General features: G+C 33.6%; 1 protein-coding gene across 1 annotated transcript in view; it reads left to right on the top strand.

The window, feature by feature from the left end:
• SCN7A (sodium voltage-gated channel alpha subunit 7) overlaps positions 1 to 23,475 on the top strand; it is a 74,948-nt gene that overhangs the window by 18,655 nt on the left and 32,818 nt on the right. Inside the window, exons 2-10 of the mRNA XM_081143205.1 lie at positions 1,339 to 1,580; positions 5,169 to 5,281; positions 5,631 to 5,720; positions 6,775 to 6,903; positions 8,293 to 8,384; positions 13,447 to 13,653; positions 16,598 to 16,667; positions 18,397 to 18,538; positions 20,436 to 20,636. Coding sequence (XP_080999331.1) covers positions 1,339 to 1,580; positions 5,169 to 5,281; positions 5,631 to 5,720; positions 6,775 to 6,903; positions 8,293 to 8,384; positions 13,447 to 13,653; positions 16,598 to 16,667; positions 18,397 to 18,538; positions 20,436 to 20,636 — 1,286 coding nt within the window. The remainder of the gene's footprint in view (positions 1 to 1,338; positions 1,581 to 5,168; positions 5,282 to 5,630; positions 5,721 to 6,774; positions 6,904 to 8,292; positions 8,385 to 13,446; positions 13,654 to 16,597; positions 16,668 to 18,396; positions 18,539 to 20,435; positions 20,637 to 23,475) is intronic.

A 23,475-nucleotide genomic window follows, 5' to 3' on the forward strand; every position in this document is an offset into this window, starting at 1 on the left:
GGTACTTAAAATTATATTTAATGAAGACAAATTTGAGTGGCCTGTAGGATGATTTGAAATAGATAAAGACTAGAATTAAGGGAAACCTGTAAAGACTACTACAGCAACCCAGATATGGAATTACAAGAATTACAAAGATGACTTTAGTTGATGTAGATATATAAACAATGAATCATGTTTAAATACATAATGAAAAGTAATTGGAAGAACATTATTTTCTTAAGGGAAATTGATGACAAAGAAAAATTTCATGAGTAATATTCAAGATAATTAGTTTGTATTTGTGCTTTTTTTTTTTTAACAATGGCTAGAAGGTTAAAGATTGATTCTAGTCATGGGGAAAAACAAATGTTGTTTTTCCTTGTTAAGTTGCTGTCACTGGTGGGATTGCCACATAGATGACTAAGGAAAGACAGTGTTTTGGGAAATATACTCAGTACGTATCCATGTATAGTAATTAAAACTCTGTAATTGAAACTTTGGTGCATTCACCAAAAAGAAGGCTATATTAGAGGAGAAAAGGGTAACTTTAAGGGATATCAGAGTTAAAATTTGGAAGGAAGAACTGAGTCAAGGGGAATAACAGAGCTATAAAAAAAGAAGAGTGGATAATGCTGTCATGAACATAGGGGTGCATATAATCTTTGCAAATAAATGTTTTCAAATTTTTCATGTAGCTATAAACAAAAGAAAGAAACAAACAAAAACTCATAGACCCCAACAACAGTATGGTGGTCATCAAAGAAAAAGGAGGGGGTGGGGTAGTGAAGGGTAGAGGAGGTTGAGTGTATGGTGATGGAAGGAGATTTGACTTTACACAATGCAATATAGAGATGATGTATTAGAGAACTGTACACTTGAAATCTATATAATTTTATTAACCAATGTCACCCCAATAAATTTAATTAAAAAGAGGAAGAATGGAGCCTAGAGCCAATGAAGACTGCCTTTAGGGAAGAAAAGTCTAGTCAATGGTTAAATGCAGATGAAAGTGAAATAACTGGATTCCCCACCTCCCACCGCCAAATCTCTAGCAACTTCACGACTCTTTTATTACAGAGAAGAAATGAAAAGGATGGTTTTGGTAAAAGGATTCAATGGATAAGTAAATAAAGCAGAATGAGTTACTCATGAAATTACAAATTAAGTCTAATATTAAGTATAACAGAACCTAATTTAACAATTCAGATTTCTCCAAAACCCAGGAATTTTCTTTGAATACAAGTATTCAGTTTATTGTTATCTTTTGTTCATATCCTAAATTTTTTAATTTAAAATTTTTCTTTATACAGTGTATCCAAATTTCATATAGAGCTAAAGAAAATACATTTATTGCAGGTGCAAAATTGAAAATGGCTTCCCCAGAACCTAAGGGCCTTGTCGCCTTCACCAAGGAATCTCTTGAACTTATGGAACAGCGTATTGCTAAAAAACACAATGAAGAACATGGAGAAGAAGATTTAAAGCCAAACCCTGACTTGGAAGTTGGAAAAGAGCTTCCATTCGTTTACGGAAATCTTCCTCGAGGGATGGTGTCAGAGCCATTGGAAGATGTGGACCCATACTACCAGAATCAAAATGTAAGGATTAATTTAATTTATTGTGACTACATTTTTATCATTTTATTTTGCAGACATGCAAAAAACATAATTGAGATAGGATGTAAAAAGAGAATGAAGAATAAATTAACAAGTAATTTTACAAAACTCCCTAAGAAATCTCTCACATACCTGAGATTTTTATCAAAACTCACTGCTTGCCTGGTCGGTTAGTTTGTTTGGGGTTACTTTACTTTGTAATAGGCTGTATTGTTATACCTTTTTAATTTTTTTTCCTCCCATCCATGAACATTAGATGTCTTTATATTTATTTTTATCTTCTTTATTTCAACAATGTTTTGTAGTTTTCAGTATACAAGTGTTATGCTTTTATTAAATGTATTCCTAATTATTGCATTCTTTATGGTGATATTATGAATGGAATTGTTTCCTTAATTCATTTTTGGCTTGTTTATTGCTACAGTATAGAATACAATTGATTTTTTAATATTAATCTTGTAACCTGAAACTTCACTAAAATAATTTTTAAAAATTGTTGGCACTATTATAGCTGTCCCTCATTTCCCCCCTTTGCGCACCTCCACCCAGCCCTCTTGTCCCCCTTGCCCCCCACCCCCCAGCCTTCAACACACTGTTGTCTGCTTCCATGGGCTATGAATATATGTTCTTAGGCTAACCTCTTCGCCTTCTTTTATCTAGGCCTTCCCACCCATCTCCCCTCTGCTATGCCTTAAAATAATGATTTGTTTTATTGGAGTATGATGATTGGCTATTTAAGGTTATCAATTTTAAAATAACGATAATATAAAATTTCTATAATATGTACACAGTTTCCTGTGTTCAACTTGATGAGCTCACTTAGTAGTCAGGAAAATAAAACCAAGCTATATTTTATTTATCATTTTTATTCACTCATACATTCACATTCTATCTTATCTCCAGAATAACTTGTGAAACCTACTAAATATTTGAACAATTGAAGAAAAAGCACAAAATGATAAAAATAGTAATTATGTTTAGAAAAGGCAGAGATCCATGTGGACTGACAGCTGGAAGAGTCTTCATTAAATAAACAGAATGTGAGTTTAAAGGATATTTCCCATTTTAACGAGGCAAAGGGAAGGTCTTGGAACAAGCAAGAGCAATGATGAGTTCTGGAACAGGGAAGAAACAGGGTGATGATAGACCCGGAACCCTTGCAACTGTGTTGCAAGTTGTAGGAAACAGATGAAATAAGTGAGATTTCAACACGGATTTAATGCGACGGCCAAAAGACTGATGCGATGAATGCAATATTTAGTAAGATTAATATGAAGATTTCTAAATTACTATTGCATGGAAGTGATAGGGTCATAAAAATGAAATAGGAGAGAAAGAGAAATCCAGGACTGATGGTCAGAGGCCTGGATTATAGAAGCGTTTCAGAGGAGAGAGGTAACAAACCCAAGAAGGATCAGCAGGATTTGAAGACTAACTAATAATGCCAAGGTTTCAAGCCTGAAAGAATGGTGGTGCTGCGACAAATAGGCAATAACTATAAAAAACACCAAGTTTGAGGGAGAAGAGGATTAGACCTATTCTGGACAAATGTAATTTGATATTCTTGTAGAGCATTCATAGATATTAACAAGTGGGTGAAATGGAATTGAACCGAAACTCTGGATGGAAGGCAAAGTGATCATTTTATACAACCACAACTCTTGAATCTTTGCATGGTGGGAGAGTATTGGCATTTTACAGTGTAAATGTATGCATTGACAAAGGACTCCAGTGACTGTGGTGACCTCCAGGGCATTATACAACATTAATAATAAACACCTGTAAAATCTTGAGACCATTTAGTGGAAATGGAAGTCCTCATCTCAATTATCTCTGCTTCTAGCTTTTGCTGTGCTTTAATCGTAAAACTCAATAAAACACAATAACCTTAGAGATAATTCTAATAAAGCAAAGTTTGGAGTTCTTTGTAGTATATATTGAAGTGATAAGTAAATCAGGTTTGTTACTGAAGGAAAAAAACAAGGACTTTGAAAAATAAGACAAGTCAAAAACTGCAGCATAGCTTAGTATGAAAAGTAGTTATTAATGATGACACAGTTACTAACATTTTGAATTATATTCAATTTATTCTGTTAAAAATGGCAAAGCAGTTAATGATTCTAAAATTAAATAAACAATTTCAGCACTTAAACATTAACTGGAAAATATTATACCTGGAATTACTCTTTGCTTCGTAAAGACATATAAGCTGTTTGGTTGCACATTCATCTTCTTGAAATTTGAGATTGTTCTGGAAAATATATAGAAAGCACATTTTAAATAATCAGATTTATTTTGGGGGCCCTTTTTAATTTTCTCATTGCATTTAAATGAAAAGAGGGAAAATATCTATAACACAGTCCAAATATCCACAGATTGTATGTTGGAAAAGGTTTCCATTCAGACCATATATTTATAAATAATTGGCAAATATATATTTGTATCCACTAATATATTTGTGTGTGTGTGTGTATATATATACACACACACACACAAATATAAGTACCAATATATATTCATCATATACACCTCTGTATAATTATATGTTATGTAATATAAAATATAGTATAGTATACATGGTGGGACAAAAGTAGGTTTACAGTTGTTCATATGGAAAATAATACAATAATTAATAAATAATAATACAAAAGTAAACTCACATATTCACAACTGTAAACCTACTTTTCCATGCCCTGTATAAGAGGTTATATTTAAACATATCATTTTAGTATATTATAGTATATTGTATTACATTGCATTATATACCATATATTATATACTGTTATATTATAACAGTATATAATATTCAATATATATTTATGCACATACCACAATAAATGAATTTTCCAAATGGGTGTGTATTATAGTAAAGGTGTGTATACAGAGACATACACTCTTACACACTTTCACAGTGCGTACATATATATTGTAGATACACACACATATACATAGATACATATGTATATGACTCATTTTTGGGATATTTTTTATCTTTCATTTGTTTTGCTTTATATCTCAACATATTATTTTTACATGATCTAAATGTATGTTATGACAATGATAACAAACAAGTAGGGTTTTAAACCATGAATAATTACTAATGATTGATGTAATATTTCAGTGCATTTGGGTCATTTTTACTATTGTAATCCCACACCTCATTTGCCTTGAAATTAAATTAACATTCTTTTTTTACATTTATTGAATTCTAGTATGTTTAAATGCATCTCCATAAGCCGTTAATATATACCTTTCTTTCTATTATTTCAGTTATGTAGGAAGACTTGAGGACTGGTATATGGCAAATGGTTTTCTCAAGTAGAATGCTAGCCAAAAAAAAAAAAAGTGGTTGATAAGCCTAAATATCAATGAAAAGAGGGTTATTTTTGTTTCTGTTTTTCAAACTCACACCTTTCCATTGATTTTGTCTGTGAAAGAATATCAAAATATAAGAAAAATATAACTGTTAGAACTCATGGCTGAAATAGCCATTGTCAATATGTCGCATACTTGGTTAGGTTATATAGTTCATAGTTCTCATTTCACACGATGCTCTTTTTTGCCTTACAGACTTTCATGGTATTAAATAAAAAGAGAACAATTTTCAGATTTAATGCCACCTGGTGTACACTGTCGCCTTTCAATTTAATTAGAAGAACAGCTGTGAAGATTTTGGTGCACCCATATCCTTTTCTGTTGACTTTAGAATGTGTAAATATCAAATGCAACTATTCTGTTCAAATAGCGCTGCAGTCTTTTCCTCTTTTGAATTGATGTCTCATTTTATGTCATATTGAAATCTGGATCAACTGCACTAAGTGTCCCATATTTGAAAATGCATTTAAATATATTTTTAGTACACATAACAGTAGTAAATATTCACAAATCTTAATCTTCATTGTCAATATGAATAATATATATTTTTTGATAGTTTAAGAAACTTTTATTTCACGTGTATACGCATATAAACAGATTTAGAAACATGTATTTCCAATATTATTTATTATCTATTATTCCTTGACTGTAATCTACATTTTTTCGACTGTTTATTTTGATTAGTGTCCTGATTGACTGCGTATTTATGTCCATGACTAATTTGCCAAAATGGGGGCCAGAATTACAGTAAGTAATAAAGTTTATTATACATATTCTAATATAAAATTATATGTTATATTTACATATGGCACTACTGTACATTATATACTAAATATTATAACATTGTACAACTTAATATTTATATCTTATATATAACATAATAGTCATTGTACATAATATTTATATACCTACCATGATTAATGAATTTTCTAAGTAGAAACAAATATACATATGTGTCAATTAATCAGTTTTAATGTTTTTCTGCTCTTTCATTATTTCCCAACCTGTTAGGTTAACATTATGTAAATGTTTGAGTCTCTAGCTATAGGCTTATGCCTCTGGTATCATACAAATGAGGTTTCATTTTAAAGTTAATCACTAAGGATTAATATAATAATTCAGTTCCTCAAATTTTCTTTACTCTTGCAATCCCACACCTGATTTGTTTCAAACTTAGATAACTTTATTTCTTTTCATTCTTTATGAAAGTTATTCGCCTTTCTTTCTATTCTACTTCTTTTCTCTTTCCTGGGGTATGTGAGTAGATTGACTTGGCGTTAGCCTACAATGATGGAAAGGCCCATTAAATTTTCTAGGGATGAAGGCTTTCTTGATGCTGTCTCTCAAGTTTAATTCTGCTCTTAAAACTAGTTGACTTTGGAAGGTAAATATAATACTGATTAGCCATAAAAGGCATTATATGTACATATAATAAAATTAGTTCTTTAAACCCCTTTACCATTGAGTTAATTATTGCATGATTCCCAACGTGGAATAAATTTGATATTTGAAATTTTCATCATTTACCTAAATAAATATAAAGACTATAATCCTGAGCTAGCACTTGTTGAAAAAACTGATAGTCAGATTGTATGGTTGATGCCATGAGACATAGGCCACCCTAGAAGCCCTATCTAAAGCCTATCCTACGGTTCAAAGGGCACATGCTTTTTGGATTGTTGTCTGGCAGTCGATTGGTTCGTTGGTTGATTGGTTGCCAGATAGTTATCATAGACATTGTATTTCAGAACTGACAATGTATTATTTTCACTTTTAATGTAAATATAAAATTTTTCTGCAGGATCACTTTGCTTGCAATTTACACATTTGAAATACTTGTAAAACTCGTTGCAAGAGGCATCTGGACAGGATCTTATTATTTCTTTGGTGATCCATGGAACTGGCTTGACTTCAGTGTAACTTTGTTTGAGTGAGTATTTATTTAAGCTGCAAACATCTTAATACCTTGCTAAGCAAATGTTTTTCATTAAAAAATTGAGGGTGGAAAAGTTTTCTCCCTGAAAAAATTTTGCAAATAAAGAATATTTCATAAATTATAGTCATAGTGAGCTCCCTCAGACAGCTCCAACTGAACTAGGTCTCAGAATATGCAATAAAAATTAAAGGAATGGGATATTATCTATGTTTTCCACATGAAGCAAAGATGGTAGAAGTTGAATTTTTGCTTTTTAAGTTATTTTTAGTCAGCAGAAAATCTGGAGACTTAGGATCCTAGCATATACAGTTTTGTCTCAAATCTACATTTTATTTACTTACATTTCCTAAGACCAATAACTATATTAGATATCTGAATAAGCTATTTTAAAAACACACACATAATTTTTTACATTTCCTAAAGTGTTACATTAAATTCTAATAATTTGCATATGCATTTATTTTTTAAATACACCTTTTTAATGTACTCTGCTTTGTGGTTGAGTGATCAATGGTGTTAAATGCCTGTTAAATTTAAAATAATATTATATTTATAGATTCTGTGTCAAAAATTAAAAAAATATATTTATAAAGGTTAATAATTAGTTCTGCCATGTTGTAAGCAATCAAAATATAGTAGCTAAAATCATTGCAATTAGTATCACCACTACTTCTACTATTACTATTATTATTTCTTCTGCTGTGTTAGCAAACACTTAACACAGCTAACTCTTAGATGTCTCTTAGCCTGTGCCAGCTGTTCTTCTATGCACTTTACATGTATTAACACACTTAATCCCCTCAGAAACCTCAGAATAAGGAAGTATTATTATCCCCACTTTACTTCTGGGGAAACTGAGACAGTAAAGATTAGGTAATTTTTCCATCATTCAGCCAGTAAAGAGTGGAGCCTGGATTTCTACCCAGCCAGTCTGGCTCCAGAGCCTGTGCTCTTAACCACTGTGTACCTTCCTTTCTTCTATAGTCACCATTACCACTGTTCTCATCAAAATCACCTTAATTCCTTCAACTGAAGATCATTCCTTTAAAAGATTACTGTTTTTATTTTAAATTATCTTGTTATTAGTTAGATAACAAAGTATTTATGAAGATGACATAAATATGGAATTAAGAGAACTCACAGTATCAAAATTTTATAAATTCTCATACTTGATTGTGAATTAGTATTTACCTGGCTACTTTGCACATTGGAGCAATCTTTGTCTTCCAATTAGTAATACACTATTTGCAAAATGGAATAATGAGAGCAAGAGAAATATTTGGATATATGGTTTTAAAAATAAGTTTTAAAGAATATAAAAAGCCAAAGATACTTAGCATAATCTCAGTATGACCTCTAAATAACTCTAACTTAATTCCACAGGCATATAACAATATATTCACCTCTGAACTTCATACTAATATTTAGAATTGCAAGAAGTTTGAGAATTTTGAAAATTATTCCTTTAAACCAAGGTAAGAAATGGCACTGAGTTCCTTGTCTTCATTTTGTTTTATGTATTCCCATATATTGATTTGTATTCCTCTGTTACTATTTGAAGAAATATTAAATTGAATACTGCTTCAGCTTTGAAATCAATAAATTATCTGATATTTAAATTTATTTCAGTCACTACAGGAAAGGCAAAAAAATGTCACATTTGACTGTTATTTATTTGAAGTGGGTTCATTAATTATGATAAAATATAGAGCTCAATCAAAAATATTATTTTTCTACTATTTATTTATTCTTACATCTTAAGTATGAACTTATAAAATTGTCTTTAGGCTTCTGAGAGAGATAGCAGCCCAGACAGATGTCTAACCTTCCTCTTCTTCTCCTATTGGATCTAACAATCAGATGAAATAAATAAAGTAACATGACATAAATCCCCTTTTGTTCTGAGTGCTTGGATAGGGTACATTCCACATGCCACAAAGTTTGAGGAGGTCCTGCTAAATAAGGCTGTGACCACATTGATGGAAGATGCTGAGGACTAATTTATAGCTCCCATTCCTGAAGATATCCTAAAGAACCCCACCAGCACCTAATTTGTTATTCAGAATGAATTAAAACAATTAGATAGGAACAACTCTTATCAGAGATTTTTGGCTGCTATGAGTCAGACTATTATGAAGTAGTTGGATCAATAAGCCCAGGGGAAAGTGTGATAATACCAAAAGTAAGAACTACAGGCAATTTTTGTCTACTGGGATGCCATAAAGAAGGCCACACATACACATACTATGTACTTGGAGTCTAGGCTGGTAAAACAGCAAAAAGATTGGAGAGTGTGATGATGGATGCATAACCGTGTAAATATACTAAAACACTGATTTGTACACATTAAATGGGTGAATTGTATGATTTATAAGTTATATCTCAATAGAGCTGTATAGTAAACATGGTTTGTGGCAAGGCAGTTTCGCCAAACCCAGTGAAGCAACCAGTGAGAGTTGCCCTGGTAGGAACTGTCACAGTCTTAACTTCCTTAGTGGTCTCCGCAAATTACTAGAAAATAAAATTGCATCAACTGCATCTTCATTTTAGGAGTAGAGGCAAGGATTATAGAAGAAATCAGGTGAACCCCAGTTAATGCAAGAGAAGTACACTTACTGGAGTTCACAGCACACAGGCTGGTAGGACCTACTCTTTTTCTTTAAGGGAGAAGATAAGCAGGGCACATAGCAGCAATATAAAGTGTATAAAAATATTTTGCAACATAGAAAGAGAAACATACTATTTCAGAGATTGAAAATAATTCTTTTTTTCTTTTAAAAAAAAGTGCTCTAAGAAATAGGAGCAAGCATAAAAACTCATGTTTTGTAGTCCCAATAGAAGAAAACCTAAACTCTTGGAAGCAGAAGATGAAAATGAGATTATAAAATGACAAATAAAAAGATTGTTAAAACTAAAAGGTGATAAAAATTATAATAACCCTTGGTTAATATTTGAGGGCAATAGAAGCAGTAAAATATAATATCTGTATAATATTATGGTAGAGTAAATCAAAACCACTTGTGTAGAGAAAAACTAGAGGTGCTCTATATTAATACAGTAGAACCAAAAATTGGATGGATTACTGAAGGAAAGAAAACTAAGTTTCATTTTATGGATAATTGGTAATACTAAAAAGGAGACCAGAATAAATGTAAAAGACAAATTATTCAAAAATACATCAGAATTTTTTTAATCACTTAAATTGAGAAAGACCTTAGTCACAAATGGAAAAGGTTCATCTTATATAAGACAAAAAAAAAAAAAAACCCACACAAAAAAACTAAAAGATACACTTATAAAAGTACTATAAAACCCCTACAAGGAAAAAATTTAAAAAAAAAAAAAAAGAGGCTATGGAAAGGCCATCCTTAGACCTTTTGAGTGGGCAGTGGAGTTTCAGAACTTCGGGGGGGGTGTAGGCAGAGAGGTTATGACACTAGAATTTTATACCTGTCTGTCATTCATGTGTGAAGTCAACAGAAATATATTCTCAGCCACATAAGAGTTCTGAAATTTTACATGTGTATCTTTCCTGAATATCTGTTGAAAAATGAAAGTATAAAAATAAAATATTCAACAATGGGAAGATTTACTACCAAACGTAATCGCGATGAACTTTTAAATCATTTCAATAGAGAATGAATTCCAAATAACTGTTGTTAGTGGGTTGCAAAACAGAATACAAATATTATAAATTAGTAATTCTAGCATGGACATCTGTAAGTCATTCTTGAACTAGAAACATATTTTATTTGTGTTATTAAAAACTTTGGAATAGATACCAACCTTATAAAAATCTGGTGATTTTAACATTAAACTCTAAATTAATTTGGATAAACTGTCAGCATCAATCCAACCAAATTCCTGGATGCAACTACCAGCTGGAGTTGTGGAGCAGCTGACCCTTTAGGTCCGGCATCTTCAACCCAGTCTCCTCCTCTTCCTATTTGTATGAATTTATATTGTCTGAGAAACCTTTGTAGACTTTGAATGTTATCCTTCCTATAAATCATGAAAGAGAATATACAGTGCAAACTACATAAAATTAACAATTATAATTAGGTCAAAGTTTTGAAATTACTTTAATAAAAACTGAGAAGTGGAAATTGAGAAATGTGAGAAAGCAAATATAGTTATGTTCTTTTGTGGTAAGACTAGTAGATACAGTTTTATTTTTGATGTAGAGAGTACATTTGTTCAAAATAAGAACTTAAGTTTGATACAGGATCTCAAAATAGATATACTAGAAGAAAAAAGAAAGATATTGAAGTTTATTTAGAAAATGTAGAATACATAGTAAATCATAAGGGGAATATAAAAACCAAAAACCAAAATGGTAAAGGCCAATCCAAAATAAAGCCAGTTTATGAAAGTGAAAATTATTGGTTTAAGTTTTTCTGTCAATATGTAGAGACTTTAATATTAAATCAGAAATAAATTGAACTTCACCAGAGATACCTAAACTAAAACAAAATAAAAGTTTAAAAGTAAAATGAAGGGGAAAGTTAAACCAGGAAATCAAAATCAAAATTGGCATATGGTTCAGAACTTTGACTGGTAAATAATAATGAATGGTGAAAAAAAGAAAATTATTAATAAATTTGATTCTGTAAAATTGGATGGTGATTTTTTTACTCTCAAACAAAATGTCACCAATAAATTAAAGCTCATAAAAATTTGGTATATATGTGTGTGTGTGTATACACACACCCATTCTTATTTAAGAGCTATTCAAGAAAACAATATGAAAAATTTTTCAGTAGAATAATATACAGAGGACTCAGGAAAGTTATTAAACAAAGTACAGTGCAAATATGCATGTTTTAAAAGTTCATTATAGTAATCACAGTAATTATATTAAAGTGATCTCATTTTTCTTCTAATAAATTGGAAATAATTTTTTTAATATTTTATTTTTAATGAAGGCTTGGCTATATACATATATAGTGTTTGGTTTACACATTGGTTTAACATCTCTGAAAAGCAATTTAAACATATGTGTCAATGCTTAAGTGGTCATACCATTTCTTATGTAACACTTAAAAAAAAACACTTGTATATAGCAAAAAATGTTAATAGTATAATTTCAAGTAGCAAATTAGGCTATATACATGTATTTTAATATACTAGCCATTGAATGTGTAGGGTGTCCCAAAAAATGTATTTAATCTACATATCACATTTCTTTAACCATAAGAGTAGCTTTATTTCAGCCCCATTCTATTACACTCAAGAAATCCAATCATCTGTGGAGGTCATTTAAAAAAATAGATTTTTAATTCTCACAATAATATATGAAATAAGTGTTATTATTCCCATTTTAAAGATAATAAAATGGAGGTATAAAAATGTTGATTAACTTGCTCGGCATCACAGAGCTACTGTATTCTCATTCATTGTTGAGCTGAGCAGTTATTAGAATCCTAACTATAAACAGACCAACAAATAAGAAGAGACCAAGGGGAAAAGAGGAAAGAAGGAAGGAGGAAGGAAGGAAATTTGTAGTTTCATCTGTGAAGTACAATTGTGTATTTTTTGTGTTTTGTTTCTTCTTGTTTTCTACGTTTTCAGAATTAAGCATGTCTTATTTAATAACTAGAATAACAAATGTCTTTAAATAAAGCCGAATTTAAGCTTGAATTCTCAATTAGAAAGTGTTCTGATATAAATACAGCCTGCACCTGGCCGGGCGTGGCTCAGCAGTTGAGCATTGACCTGTGATCCAGGAGATGGAGGTTCAATTCCCGGTCAGGGCACATACCCCGGTGATGGTCTCAGTCCCCAGCATGGGGCGTTGCAAGAGGCAATCAGTTGATCAATGACTCTCACCACTGATGTTTCTTTCTATCTCTCTCTCCCTCTCCCTTCCACTCTCTGAAGTGCATTGCAGGAGGCAGCCGACCAATGACTCTCATCATTGATGTTTCTCTCCCTCTCTCTCTCTCTCTCTTTCCCCCTCTCTCTCTCTCTCCCTCTCCCTCCCTTCTTCTCTCTGAAATCCATAAAAATAAATAAATACAGCTTGCATATATCACAGCTGTGTTTTTCTCATTTGTAGTCATTAAAATTTTTCATGTTTTATTTAATCATTTCCAAAAATTGAAGTCTTAAAAATTAATGAAAGAATATTATAGAAAACTGCTGTTTCCAACTACTTTTTGCTTCAACAACATTTGCAACCCATTTTGATTAATAACTATATCTTTACTTATGCTTATAAACAATGGTGATTGGTATGAAAAGCAGTAACCAAGAGAGAAAGTCTGTCCTTTACGTAGTACAGAGAAACAAACAGATGACTAATTTTAAAATATATTGTGTCTGAATTATTTTGTTAGGTGTAAAAAATTAGCAACAATACAAAAACCTTAAAGTTTGGGGTTTCGTTAATTTATTAGACCTAGATAATGATAAATTAGATTATGAAACACAAAGCTACCAATTTCGATGGAGTATGTATATGCTGTGGGAGAAGTTTGCTACTACTGCTTTACTAAGAGATTTTAGTTTATTGAAAACAAACCTGTCTCTTTTCAGGTGTGAAGTCTTATGTAGGGACCCTGCTCCAATGCGTGAAGAAACTTACTGGTGTCATTATCCTTACTTTGTTTTTTCTGAGCATATTTTCTCTAATTGGGATGGGGCTCTTCATGGGCAACCTAAAGCATAAATGTCTCCGATGGCCCCAAGAAAATGAAACTGAAACCCTGCACAACAGAACCAGAAACCCAGGTTACATTCGAGGTAAGAATCACTTGCCATCTATGTCAAAAAATTAAAATTTTTATTTTTTGCGGGGGGGGCATGTTGTTTTTAGTTTTGGTTTTTAAAATTGATGTATAATTTATATACCATAAGAGTCACAGTTTTAGTTTGTTCACAAGGTTGTATCACCATCACCACTGTCTAAATCCAGAACATTCTCATCACCCCGAACAGAAACTCCTCTCCATCAGCAATCACTTCTCATTCCTCTTGCACCAGCCCCTGGCAACCACTAATCTACTTTTTGTCTCTATATATTTTCCTATTCTGGACATTTCATATAAACAAATCAAACAATGTATGGTCTTTTGTCACTAGCTTCTTTCATTTAACATAATGTTTTCAAGGTTCATGTTGTAGCACCAATCGGTACTTCATCTCTTTTTGTGGCTGAGTAATATTCCATTTTATGTATATATCACATTTAAAAATACATTCATCAATTGATTGATATGTTTTTTATCTTTTATGACTATTATGGATAATGCTGCTATGAATATTTATGTACACATTTTTGTGTAAACATCTCCTGTCAGTTCTCTTGGTTATATACCTAGGAATAGAATTGGTGGGTCATATGTTAATTTTAACTTTTAGAGGGACTTCCAAACTGTTTTCCAAAGTTACTCCACCACATTACATTATCAGCAGCAGTATATGAGGGTTCCAGTTCCTCTACATCTTTGACAACACTTGTTATTACCCCTTTTTTAATTATAGTTATTCTAGTAGGTATGAGGTGTCCCACTGTAGCTTTGATTTGCATTTCCTCACTGACTAATGTTGCTCAACAGCACTTTATGTGCTTATGGGCCACTTGTATATCTTCTTTGGAGAAATGCCTATTTCAATCCACTGTCCATTTCTGATTGGGTTATTTGCTTGTTTATTATTGAATTGAAATAAGGTCTTTATATATCCTGGATACCACACTCTTATCAGATACATGATTTGAAAACATTTTCTCCATTCTTTGGGCTTTTTCACTTTCTTGACAGTGACCTTTAGAGGTCAAATGTTTTTAATTTTGAGAATATTTTAGGCTAATAGAAATAATGCCACATAGGTATTGCTTAACTCATACTTAAGTAGTTCACAAGCCTGGTCATATATCTTCACCATAATCCTGCAGAGGAGACACTAATATCCCCTGTTACAAACAAGGAAATGAAGTTCAGAGAAATTCAGTGAATGCTCCAGAGCACTGTAACTACATGGTGATAAAACCAGATTCTGACCAAGCACAGCCTGGCTTTAATACCCATTCCCTTTTCACCAGACCACACTCTTACTGGATTTTTCTCTCATATTGAAATTATCAAGTCCTTTCTGACAGTATTTAGGAAAAAAAGCATATTTTTGAACTAATAAAAACCAAATGTTGGTACTTCTTATGTAGTCCTTCTACACTGATTTATACTTTGGATTTAATAACTTCTAAAACAAATCTTAATAAATTTTACTCTTCAGTTTACCCCATAATATGATTATGATGTGAGTAATACAAAATTATTAGTATATGAGTATGTGAAATGTTTCCTTATTATGTGTGTCAATTTCAAGGTCCTGATTTTAGTGGTGAGGACAAGAGATAGATATTAAATGTTAGTTTCCAATTGAAATACCCTTTGGTTTCTTTGACATGGTCACAAAAATATGCTAATTACTTAAAAATTGACAATTTTTGCTACTTCACTAGTTATTGCTAAGAAAACAGGTTCTTTTCATCTTTATTAAAATATACAGAGTTCCCCCCAAAAATGTATCCACACTTTAACAGCTGATCGCTCAATTGATATTTCTTTCTTTTCAGATTTAACACATTGGAATTAATAACTGCTCAAAGTGTATATACATTTTGGGGGGACACCCTATATTACGAAGAAATCACTTTTAAAGATTACCACTTTAGAATTTGTCAATCCATTTCCTCAAATGGCAAGTTAGGAATTGCTGAATATATTATATTATTAACCTAATTGCCATGTCATAGTCCTTGTACTTAGGAAAGTAATTGAAACTGCCTAGTTTTACTAATGTCAAATTCCATTTGGTTTTTGACTGTCATTCAAAAGATTTGATGGTTTCTAATTATTTATGATTTAAATTTTTTCTAAAGTTATTTCAAGTGACATTATTTGAGATTGGAGTAATTCAATTTTGTATGAATAATATACATACAATTTTGTGTACATATATATGTTTGTATGTACACTCAACACACACAAACACACAGACTCAGGACTGCTCTCATGGATTTGATCTCTGTGATTTGAATTTAGAACCTAAAAACCAATGCTCTTCAGGATGCATGTTCCCAACCCTGGTAACTATATTTATAAATACACAGTTTACATTTTAATGGACAGGGAAGGATACATGGATAGATCCTATGGGCTGTAATTAAGATCAGCTTGAGTTGTGGTCAAAATTGGGTGACATCAGGGAAGTAATTGGCACTGGATATTCGATGTAGAAAAATAAGTGTCGGAGTGAGAAGAGAATGGAAATTAAACCCAAAGACAGAAAAATCGGGTCTTCTGCTCAGGAAGAGTATCAGGAATAAATTCTGGAAATAAAGGTTCTCAGCTTTCAAACATATTAGTCTTGGAAATTTTTCCTTCAGGGACCTAATCATACCTGGCTGGTTATATTCATTTTCCTGAACTCTGATTTTGAAAGGGAATCTCCTCTTTCTATACTGAGTTTTATCACTTTCAGGTAAGTGAAGTAGGTGGATTGCCAGAGGTCATTTGGCTGGTGCATCAGATGCTAGGACAGCTTCCTAGATTAAAATACAAAACAAAACAAAAAACAGCCAGGCTATATGCTAATTCATTCCCACTATAGTGGTTTAAATGGTTTTCAGATATGCTGTCCCCTCATGATTAGATATAGAATATCATTTCTTTCCTATTTTCAGAAACAGAAAACTTCTATTATTTGGAAGGAGAAAGATATGCTCTCCTTTGTGGCAACAGAACAGATGCCGGGTAAGTGATGTTGATGTTTTCTTCTATCAGGTCACCTTCACCAATCAATAGTATTTATTGAATAATTACTGCCTTTACTTATGGTTCCCATTTGATTAGATTACCTAATTTGATCATCAAAACCATGTCGAGAAGTGAATAGTATGGAATACTATTAAAACAATTTTACAAAAGAAACCAATAGACAATACCTAAAGTATTTATTCAATATCAAGAAGTTAGTAAACAGCAGAGCTGGGACTTAAACAGCAGAGCTGATTTTTTCTGTTTTCCTTGTGCCTCAGAGCTAGTGGAAATTACCAGAAAGGACAATAGTCTAATCTTTTCTTTGGCCAGAGCCTTTGAAGAAAAAAATATTAAAGATATGCTGTTATTTCACTTATTTTATGGCTTGGCTATCTTTTATGACAGTAACATATTAATACAAAGCTTCTTGTTCTTAAAAACAGTATTTATAAGTAATTCTTCAGTGAGAACACAACTCTCATGTCTTCCTGTCCTGCTGTTTCAGATGAGATATGGAAGTAGAAATAGCTTCTGCACAGTGCTATGCCTTGTGTCGTTCTTTACGTTACTTCCCTCAGTTTGGATGACTTGATACCCATCTGTAGGCTCAATTCTTTCTTAGGCTTGGGGACCCAGATTGACAAAAGGCACATGATGGGGAGAGGAGCATGAATTATGTAGTTTAGTTATATTCAGTTGATTTGGATATTTTGTCACTTGCTCAACTCTTTTTGCCCAACTCTTTCTGGGCTTACACTCTCGTCTCAAGTCCAAATTGGGAACTCATCCCATTGTATGTCTGTCCCATACAACTCTAGCTAACCCTTTTTGTGGGCATTCCAGACTCATATTGAAGATACTTGGTCATGGATAGTCAGAATCATAGTGATACACTTTAAGGCCGGAAGAGAGAGTCATGAGTGTTTCGCCTGTAGCCCTCATACCTTGTTGCAGGGTAAAGGATCCCAAAAGTCAGTGCCTTAAGACAAGAACAAAAATTCATTTGTTCAGATTATGTGAGTCAGCAGTTTAGCAAGCCTCAAGGCACAATTACTTTTAAACCTCTGTTTGTACGACCTTTATTAACCATTAACAAATGTCCAAAACAATTCACATAGCCAAAGCCAAAATAATGTGGGAGGGAACTAGGCAAGCCGGTGAATAGAGGGAAGCATGGTTTATTGGGCCACTGCAGCAGTCATTGGCCACACACTCAAGCCCCCAGTAGATAAAAGTATGAAAACTCCATAAAAGGAAATGAAATAAATATTTGCTCTTTCCTTGGTAGTGAAAGTACTGCTTATAATTATTAATGTGATGTTTTCTCATCCTTGAATAATAGGCTCTAAGGAGTTGAGGTGAGATTACTTGAAAATTAAACCCTCACCCTCACCTATTGCAGTTTTATTTTTATCACTGTTCTATTTCATCGGTTATACTTTCACTTTGATATTGGGTAGTAAAGAAACCTTTACAAAGGCTTGGCAAAAACCACTTGTCAAGGCCCTATTTCCTTTTAGCTATATTAGCACTGTTCACGTATACCAACTTAAAATCTAAGACATATGCAACTTTTTCATTGGGAATTGTTTGGGAAAAGACTGCTCCCTGTAGAAACGAGAGCCTTTTATTATTTATGGACAGATGTTCTACATTTATGATTTGGCCATAATCTGAAAGTCACCTAAGAGTAAGCAGTTTTTCTTTTCTTTGTCTTTTTTAGTCAGTGTCCTGAAGGATATGTGTGTGTAAAAGCTGGCATAAATCCTGATAATGGCTACACAAATTTTGACAATTTCGGCTGGGCCTTACTAGCCCTATTCCGGTTAATGACACAGGATTTCCCTGAAGCCCTGTATCACCAGGTAAGTACAGAGATAATCTGCTGTGCACATAAGAATGGTACCATGCTCCATGCTCCTCCCTTCTAAGATAATGATCGAATGCAACATAGTTAATTAAATTTTTATGTGGAGAAGAATTTGGCGACAGAAGGAAAGAAAACCAGAATTATTAAAGGTCAAACTATATTCTAACACTATGCCAAAGTCTGTGCTCTTATGTGTGATATCTCATTTAAGCTTTAAACAATTCTACATGGTCAGTATGTGTATATATACATCCACTTTTTCTATGAAGACATTAAGATCAGAGTGGTTGGGTAACCTCCCCAAAGTTACAAACATATATGTGCCAGGTATCCCTCTCCTGTTTTGTGATATTAACTGAGTTAAGAACATTTCTAGATACCAATTCTTTAGTCACAAATTTGAACCTATGAGATTACCAAGTATTACATACAATGTGCTATTTCCTTTCAATTCTTCTATTCTCCTTTCTCTTTAATATTCAGTTGTGTCTCAATTGTAAAAGAAGGCTTGTTGTTATGAAACCTGAAATCCAAATTCTGAAAGCCTGTCTTCATCACTGATGATTTGTGTGCCATAGTTTCTCAGAAGGACATAATACTCACTAAAACAAAGATTCAGGTTTTCTTTATGTACTTTCTGTTCTATTTGAGTATAAAAAAAACTTGCTGTTTCCTACATAAGCTTTTCCCATAATTTCTTTTATTAATCTCTGTTGCACTCTGCCCCAAATCCAAATCTTTTTCTATCTTCAGTTTCATGCCTTGGATTCATGCCTCAAGGCCAGATTTCTCCTTTGAGCTCTTCCGTCAGCTCATATCATTTCCTACCGGAAGCCCATGGTCCCTTATCATTGCCTCTGACAGTGTTATTTTAATTGTTTGCTCAGTTCTTCCTTCCACTAGGAGATGTGCTACCTATGAAGAAGTATTTTGTCTTATTTTAATTTTTGTGTTCTCAACATCTAACACGTAGGAATGCTTAATGAAATCTTAATAAACAAAAAACATAAGAATTTTTGGATTGTGTCATTTTATATAATAATAAATGTCTTGCTTTCTTTATAACCCTCAAAGTGTGTTAGCTAATTTTCTTGTTAGCATTGGCTTGAGGGAAATCTTTTCCCAGTTCCCCTGAAATGAGAAACCAGTCTGGGAATTCCCTGGTGTTGGAGTCCATGCGGTACCTGCATCATTTTTACACTCTAAGTTTTATTGACTAGCGTAAATAAGGTTTTCTTTGATTTGGACTGGATTTGAACTCTGAATATTGCCTGAAACTAAACTGACTCTGGCTAGGGAAATTCAGCAATTATTCCTCAAGACAACAGCTCATGTTTTGAAGAATATTATTCTCCATTCTTTCAACATGTATTTACTTGACCCATGTATGCTTTGATGCTCCGCGGGTACAGAAATGAGCAAAACAAAGTGTCAGTGCTCATGGAGTAGAGTTATGTTTAACAGTAGTTCATCTTTATTGCATACTTGTCATGAGCTAAGATCTTTGCATTCGTGGTTTTATTTGATTCTGTTGCAAAGAAATTATCTTCCATATTTAGATCATCAGCTTTCTTTGTTGGGAGATAACAATTTTTTTTCACTATGTTTGCTTTATTAATGAAGACATAAAGGTCAAATGCTCACCCTAAATTAATTAAATTACTCAATTCTTTCTTTGGTTTTATACCATATATATTATACCTTAGATATGTCTGAAGTTGAAGAGTTTTTGCTTATTTTTTCCACATAGAGCCAGTACTAAACTGTCTTGTGATTACATTCCAGTTATGACTAAATTATTTTTATAAAAAAATTCATTTTTTATTTTAAAACAGATTACAGGAAGACAAATAACATTTTCTTCTTTTGTCCTGTTTTCCACCTCTCCTTAGGTCCTTTATGCTTCTGGAAAGGTCTACATGATATTTTTTATTGTAATAAGCTTTTGGTTTGCCTTTTATATGGCAAGCTTGTTCTTGGGCATACTTGCTATGTCCTATGAAGAAGAAAAGCAGACAGCTGCTGAGAAAGCCAAGAAGATGGATCCAAAATTTCAGCACACTTTACTTCAAGAAGAAAATGAAGCAGCTGAGGTATAATTTTTTAAATGCTTCTTAGAATCAGAGTCTGAGTTATTTTCTCAAGGAGTGCATTATTAGATGCTCAATATCTGGTACATGATAAGACTAAAAGTGATTCTGATAAGAGCATTTGCTTTTGCTACATAGCATTCTTTCCTGAATGCACTATGGTAGGAATAGCCAATATCTTTAAAGATTTCATTAATATATACATTTTTTGTTCCAAAACATGTATTACTACTGCTCACAAACTATGAATATATACATATTTTTTAAACTTGACTTCTCACAATGCAGGTAAAGTTTATTAATTCAAACTTGCTTCAGAATTAACTGGAAAATTTCCATGTTCAACTCAAAGTGATAATGCTTTCCATAATTTAGAAATCACAAAGTTCTAAAAGCATGGATAAAAGTACAGGACTGAAGTTGTAAAAAGATTAAAAAAAAATTACTTTATTGTCTTGCTAGCTCCTTCGAGAGGAAATGAGCTGTGTGTCATGATATAGGGAATTATTTTATTCATGGAGTAATTAAATTCATGATTAGTAAAACTTAACAAGGGTTTACTCTAATTTTCAATGATCTTAGTGTTGTGTTTGAATACATTTTCAGATTTTTATCTTTCAAGCAAAAGATTTGGTTTATGAATCTAAAAGAATTGACAGAAGTAGCATTAAAGAAGTTGTAGGAATTTTTCTTTTACAATCTAAATCGTGCTGAAAAGTTTGCTAAAAGGGAAAACAAGACCCAGGAAATGAGCCAGAAGTACTTTGCTTATACTCCACAGGAGCTGGCAATCTCGCACCTCCTCCTTGCTTTGGAGAGGGATAGTTTTAGCCAGTTGCCTAACACCCCTACCTGGAGTTGTGAAGCTGTGTGTTGAGCAGAAGGCGTGCAACCTGTGACGGTACCCAGCCCATGCCTCTTCAGTGGTGTTGCTCCTTTCCCCCCGAGATCTTGTTTGAAGGGCGCTGGTTCCAAACTGGCCACAGTCAAGTGCTCCTGCCCCATTAGTCTGGTTATGGGCCCTTGGTTGGGGGAAGGGAGCCATGTCCTGCCTCCTTTGGATCTCACTGGATTTGTTACTACTTTGCACTCTTGATACCCGCTAATAAAGATTGTTTACACTGGGGGGGGGGGGGGGGTTGGGAATCAAACCACATTTTCTATTATATGGCAAAAGGACAGATTGAGGTAGCTGACAAATGATAGAAAGAAACTATAGCAGGGACCCTCATATAGAAGAGATGGGGAAAAGTAAAGGGCCAAGATACACTCTGGTGCCCAGCCGGGCGTGGCTCAGCGGTTGAGCAGCGACCTAGGATCCGGGAGATCAGGGTTCGATTCCCGGTCAGGGCACATGCCCGGGTTGCGGGCTACAGCCGATCAATGACTCATCGATGTTTCTACCTCTCTCCCTCTCCCTTCCTCTCTCTGAAATCAATAAAGATATATTAAAAAAAAAAAAAAAAGATATACTCTGGCACTGATTGGAATGTGTAGCAAATCTGGCTAAAAGGTTCATGAATACTAAAGATTTCTTCTGAGTTAAAAAGGGGAAAGTGTTAACTTACCTACATATGTAACCCTTTTTATTAAATCATTATTAAAAGGCTATTGGTATTGCACAGGCAAGCAAGATAGCGATCTCAGACGGGTGAATAAAGAAAAATTAAATTTATTAAAAGGGGTTGGGGATATCCAAAGGGAAGGGCTACACAGCACTGAGCCAAAGGATATTGGGTCCATGATGGCAGCAAAAATATACTTGGGACAGTGAAACAAGGAATAGCATAGAAGAAGCAACGGGAGAGCCCAGGCAGGGCTGCTTTGGCTCACTGAGAAGTCAGAGAGAAGGGGGCCTTGGAGACAGGTTCAGGAGATAAGCCTGGGATGAGCTGCTGCTGTCCATTGCTCCCCTGGTTGCAAGTCCTATTGGGTCCCCTCAGACGGATAGAGATGGCGCTAGCATATGCTCCCCTGGTGGGGAGCTCACCCTGGGTCTTTTGTTTGTCTTGCAGATGGGAATCTTAGGAGAGGTCTCAAGGGAAGGTCTCAATAGAATATTCATCAACTTTCCAGATGTGCTCTTTCAGGGTCTTGGTCTCCACTGATTGGTTGGTGCCAGGGCAGGAGGTCATTAGTCAATGTATCTGGTCCTTAGTCAGCCGCCTGCATCACTTGCCTGGTTTTGCTGCTTATCTGGGCCTGGAGCTGAAATACAACTGAGGCTTAGATGTTATCTTTAGGGAGAAACGCTTAGGAGGTCTAAACTGCATGACCAGCAATATGCTAGGTGAGGATAGATTACCCTGGGGACAAGGTTCTTGTTTTCCCAGTTTTGCCCCTTGCTAGGCACCTGGAACTTCCTGCCCTGGTGAGTTCTGTACCCTAATTTCTGTACCTGCCCATCTAACAATTATCAATAAATAAGCTCTAGGAAAGTCATCCTTCCAAAAAGTGGGCCTGAACAACATGATACAGGATCATAACAAATAACTTATTGACAAATACTTGTCTCTGCGCGGTCCATAACACACATACCATTGAAACAAGAAGCAATTATAGACCATATGAAGAAAACATGTATAAAAAGAGGCTATTGAGTATAGTCATTATATCACCCATGAGGAAGTCACAGAGAAACAAAATACAAAAGCTTTCTGTGTCTAGAAATGAGTCCAGGGTCCTTAATATTGAATGATTACAGTCTGAATGATATGTTGAATGTGTAATTTGTTTTGAAGTGACATTTCAAATGTCAAGGGCTACACACAAATGTATCCAAGACCACAATGCTTCTCTTATCCCAGGATGAGATGCCCTATTAACTCTGCTTAAGAACTTG

The sequence above is a fragment of the Miniopterus schreibersii genome, assembly GCF_964146895.1.
Source record: "Miniopterus schreibersii genome assembly, chromosome: 7".
NCBI lineage: Eukaryota > Metazoa > Chordata > Mammalia > Chiroptera > Miniopteridae > Miniopterus > Miniopterus schreibersii.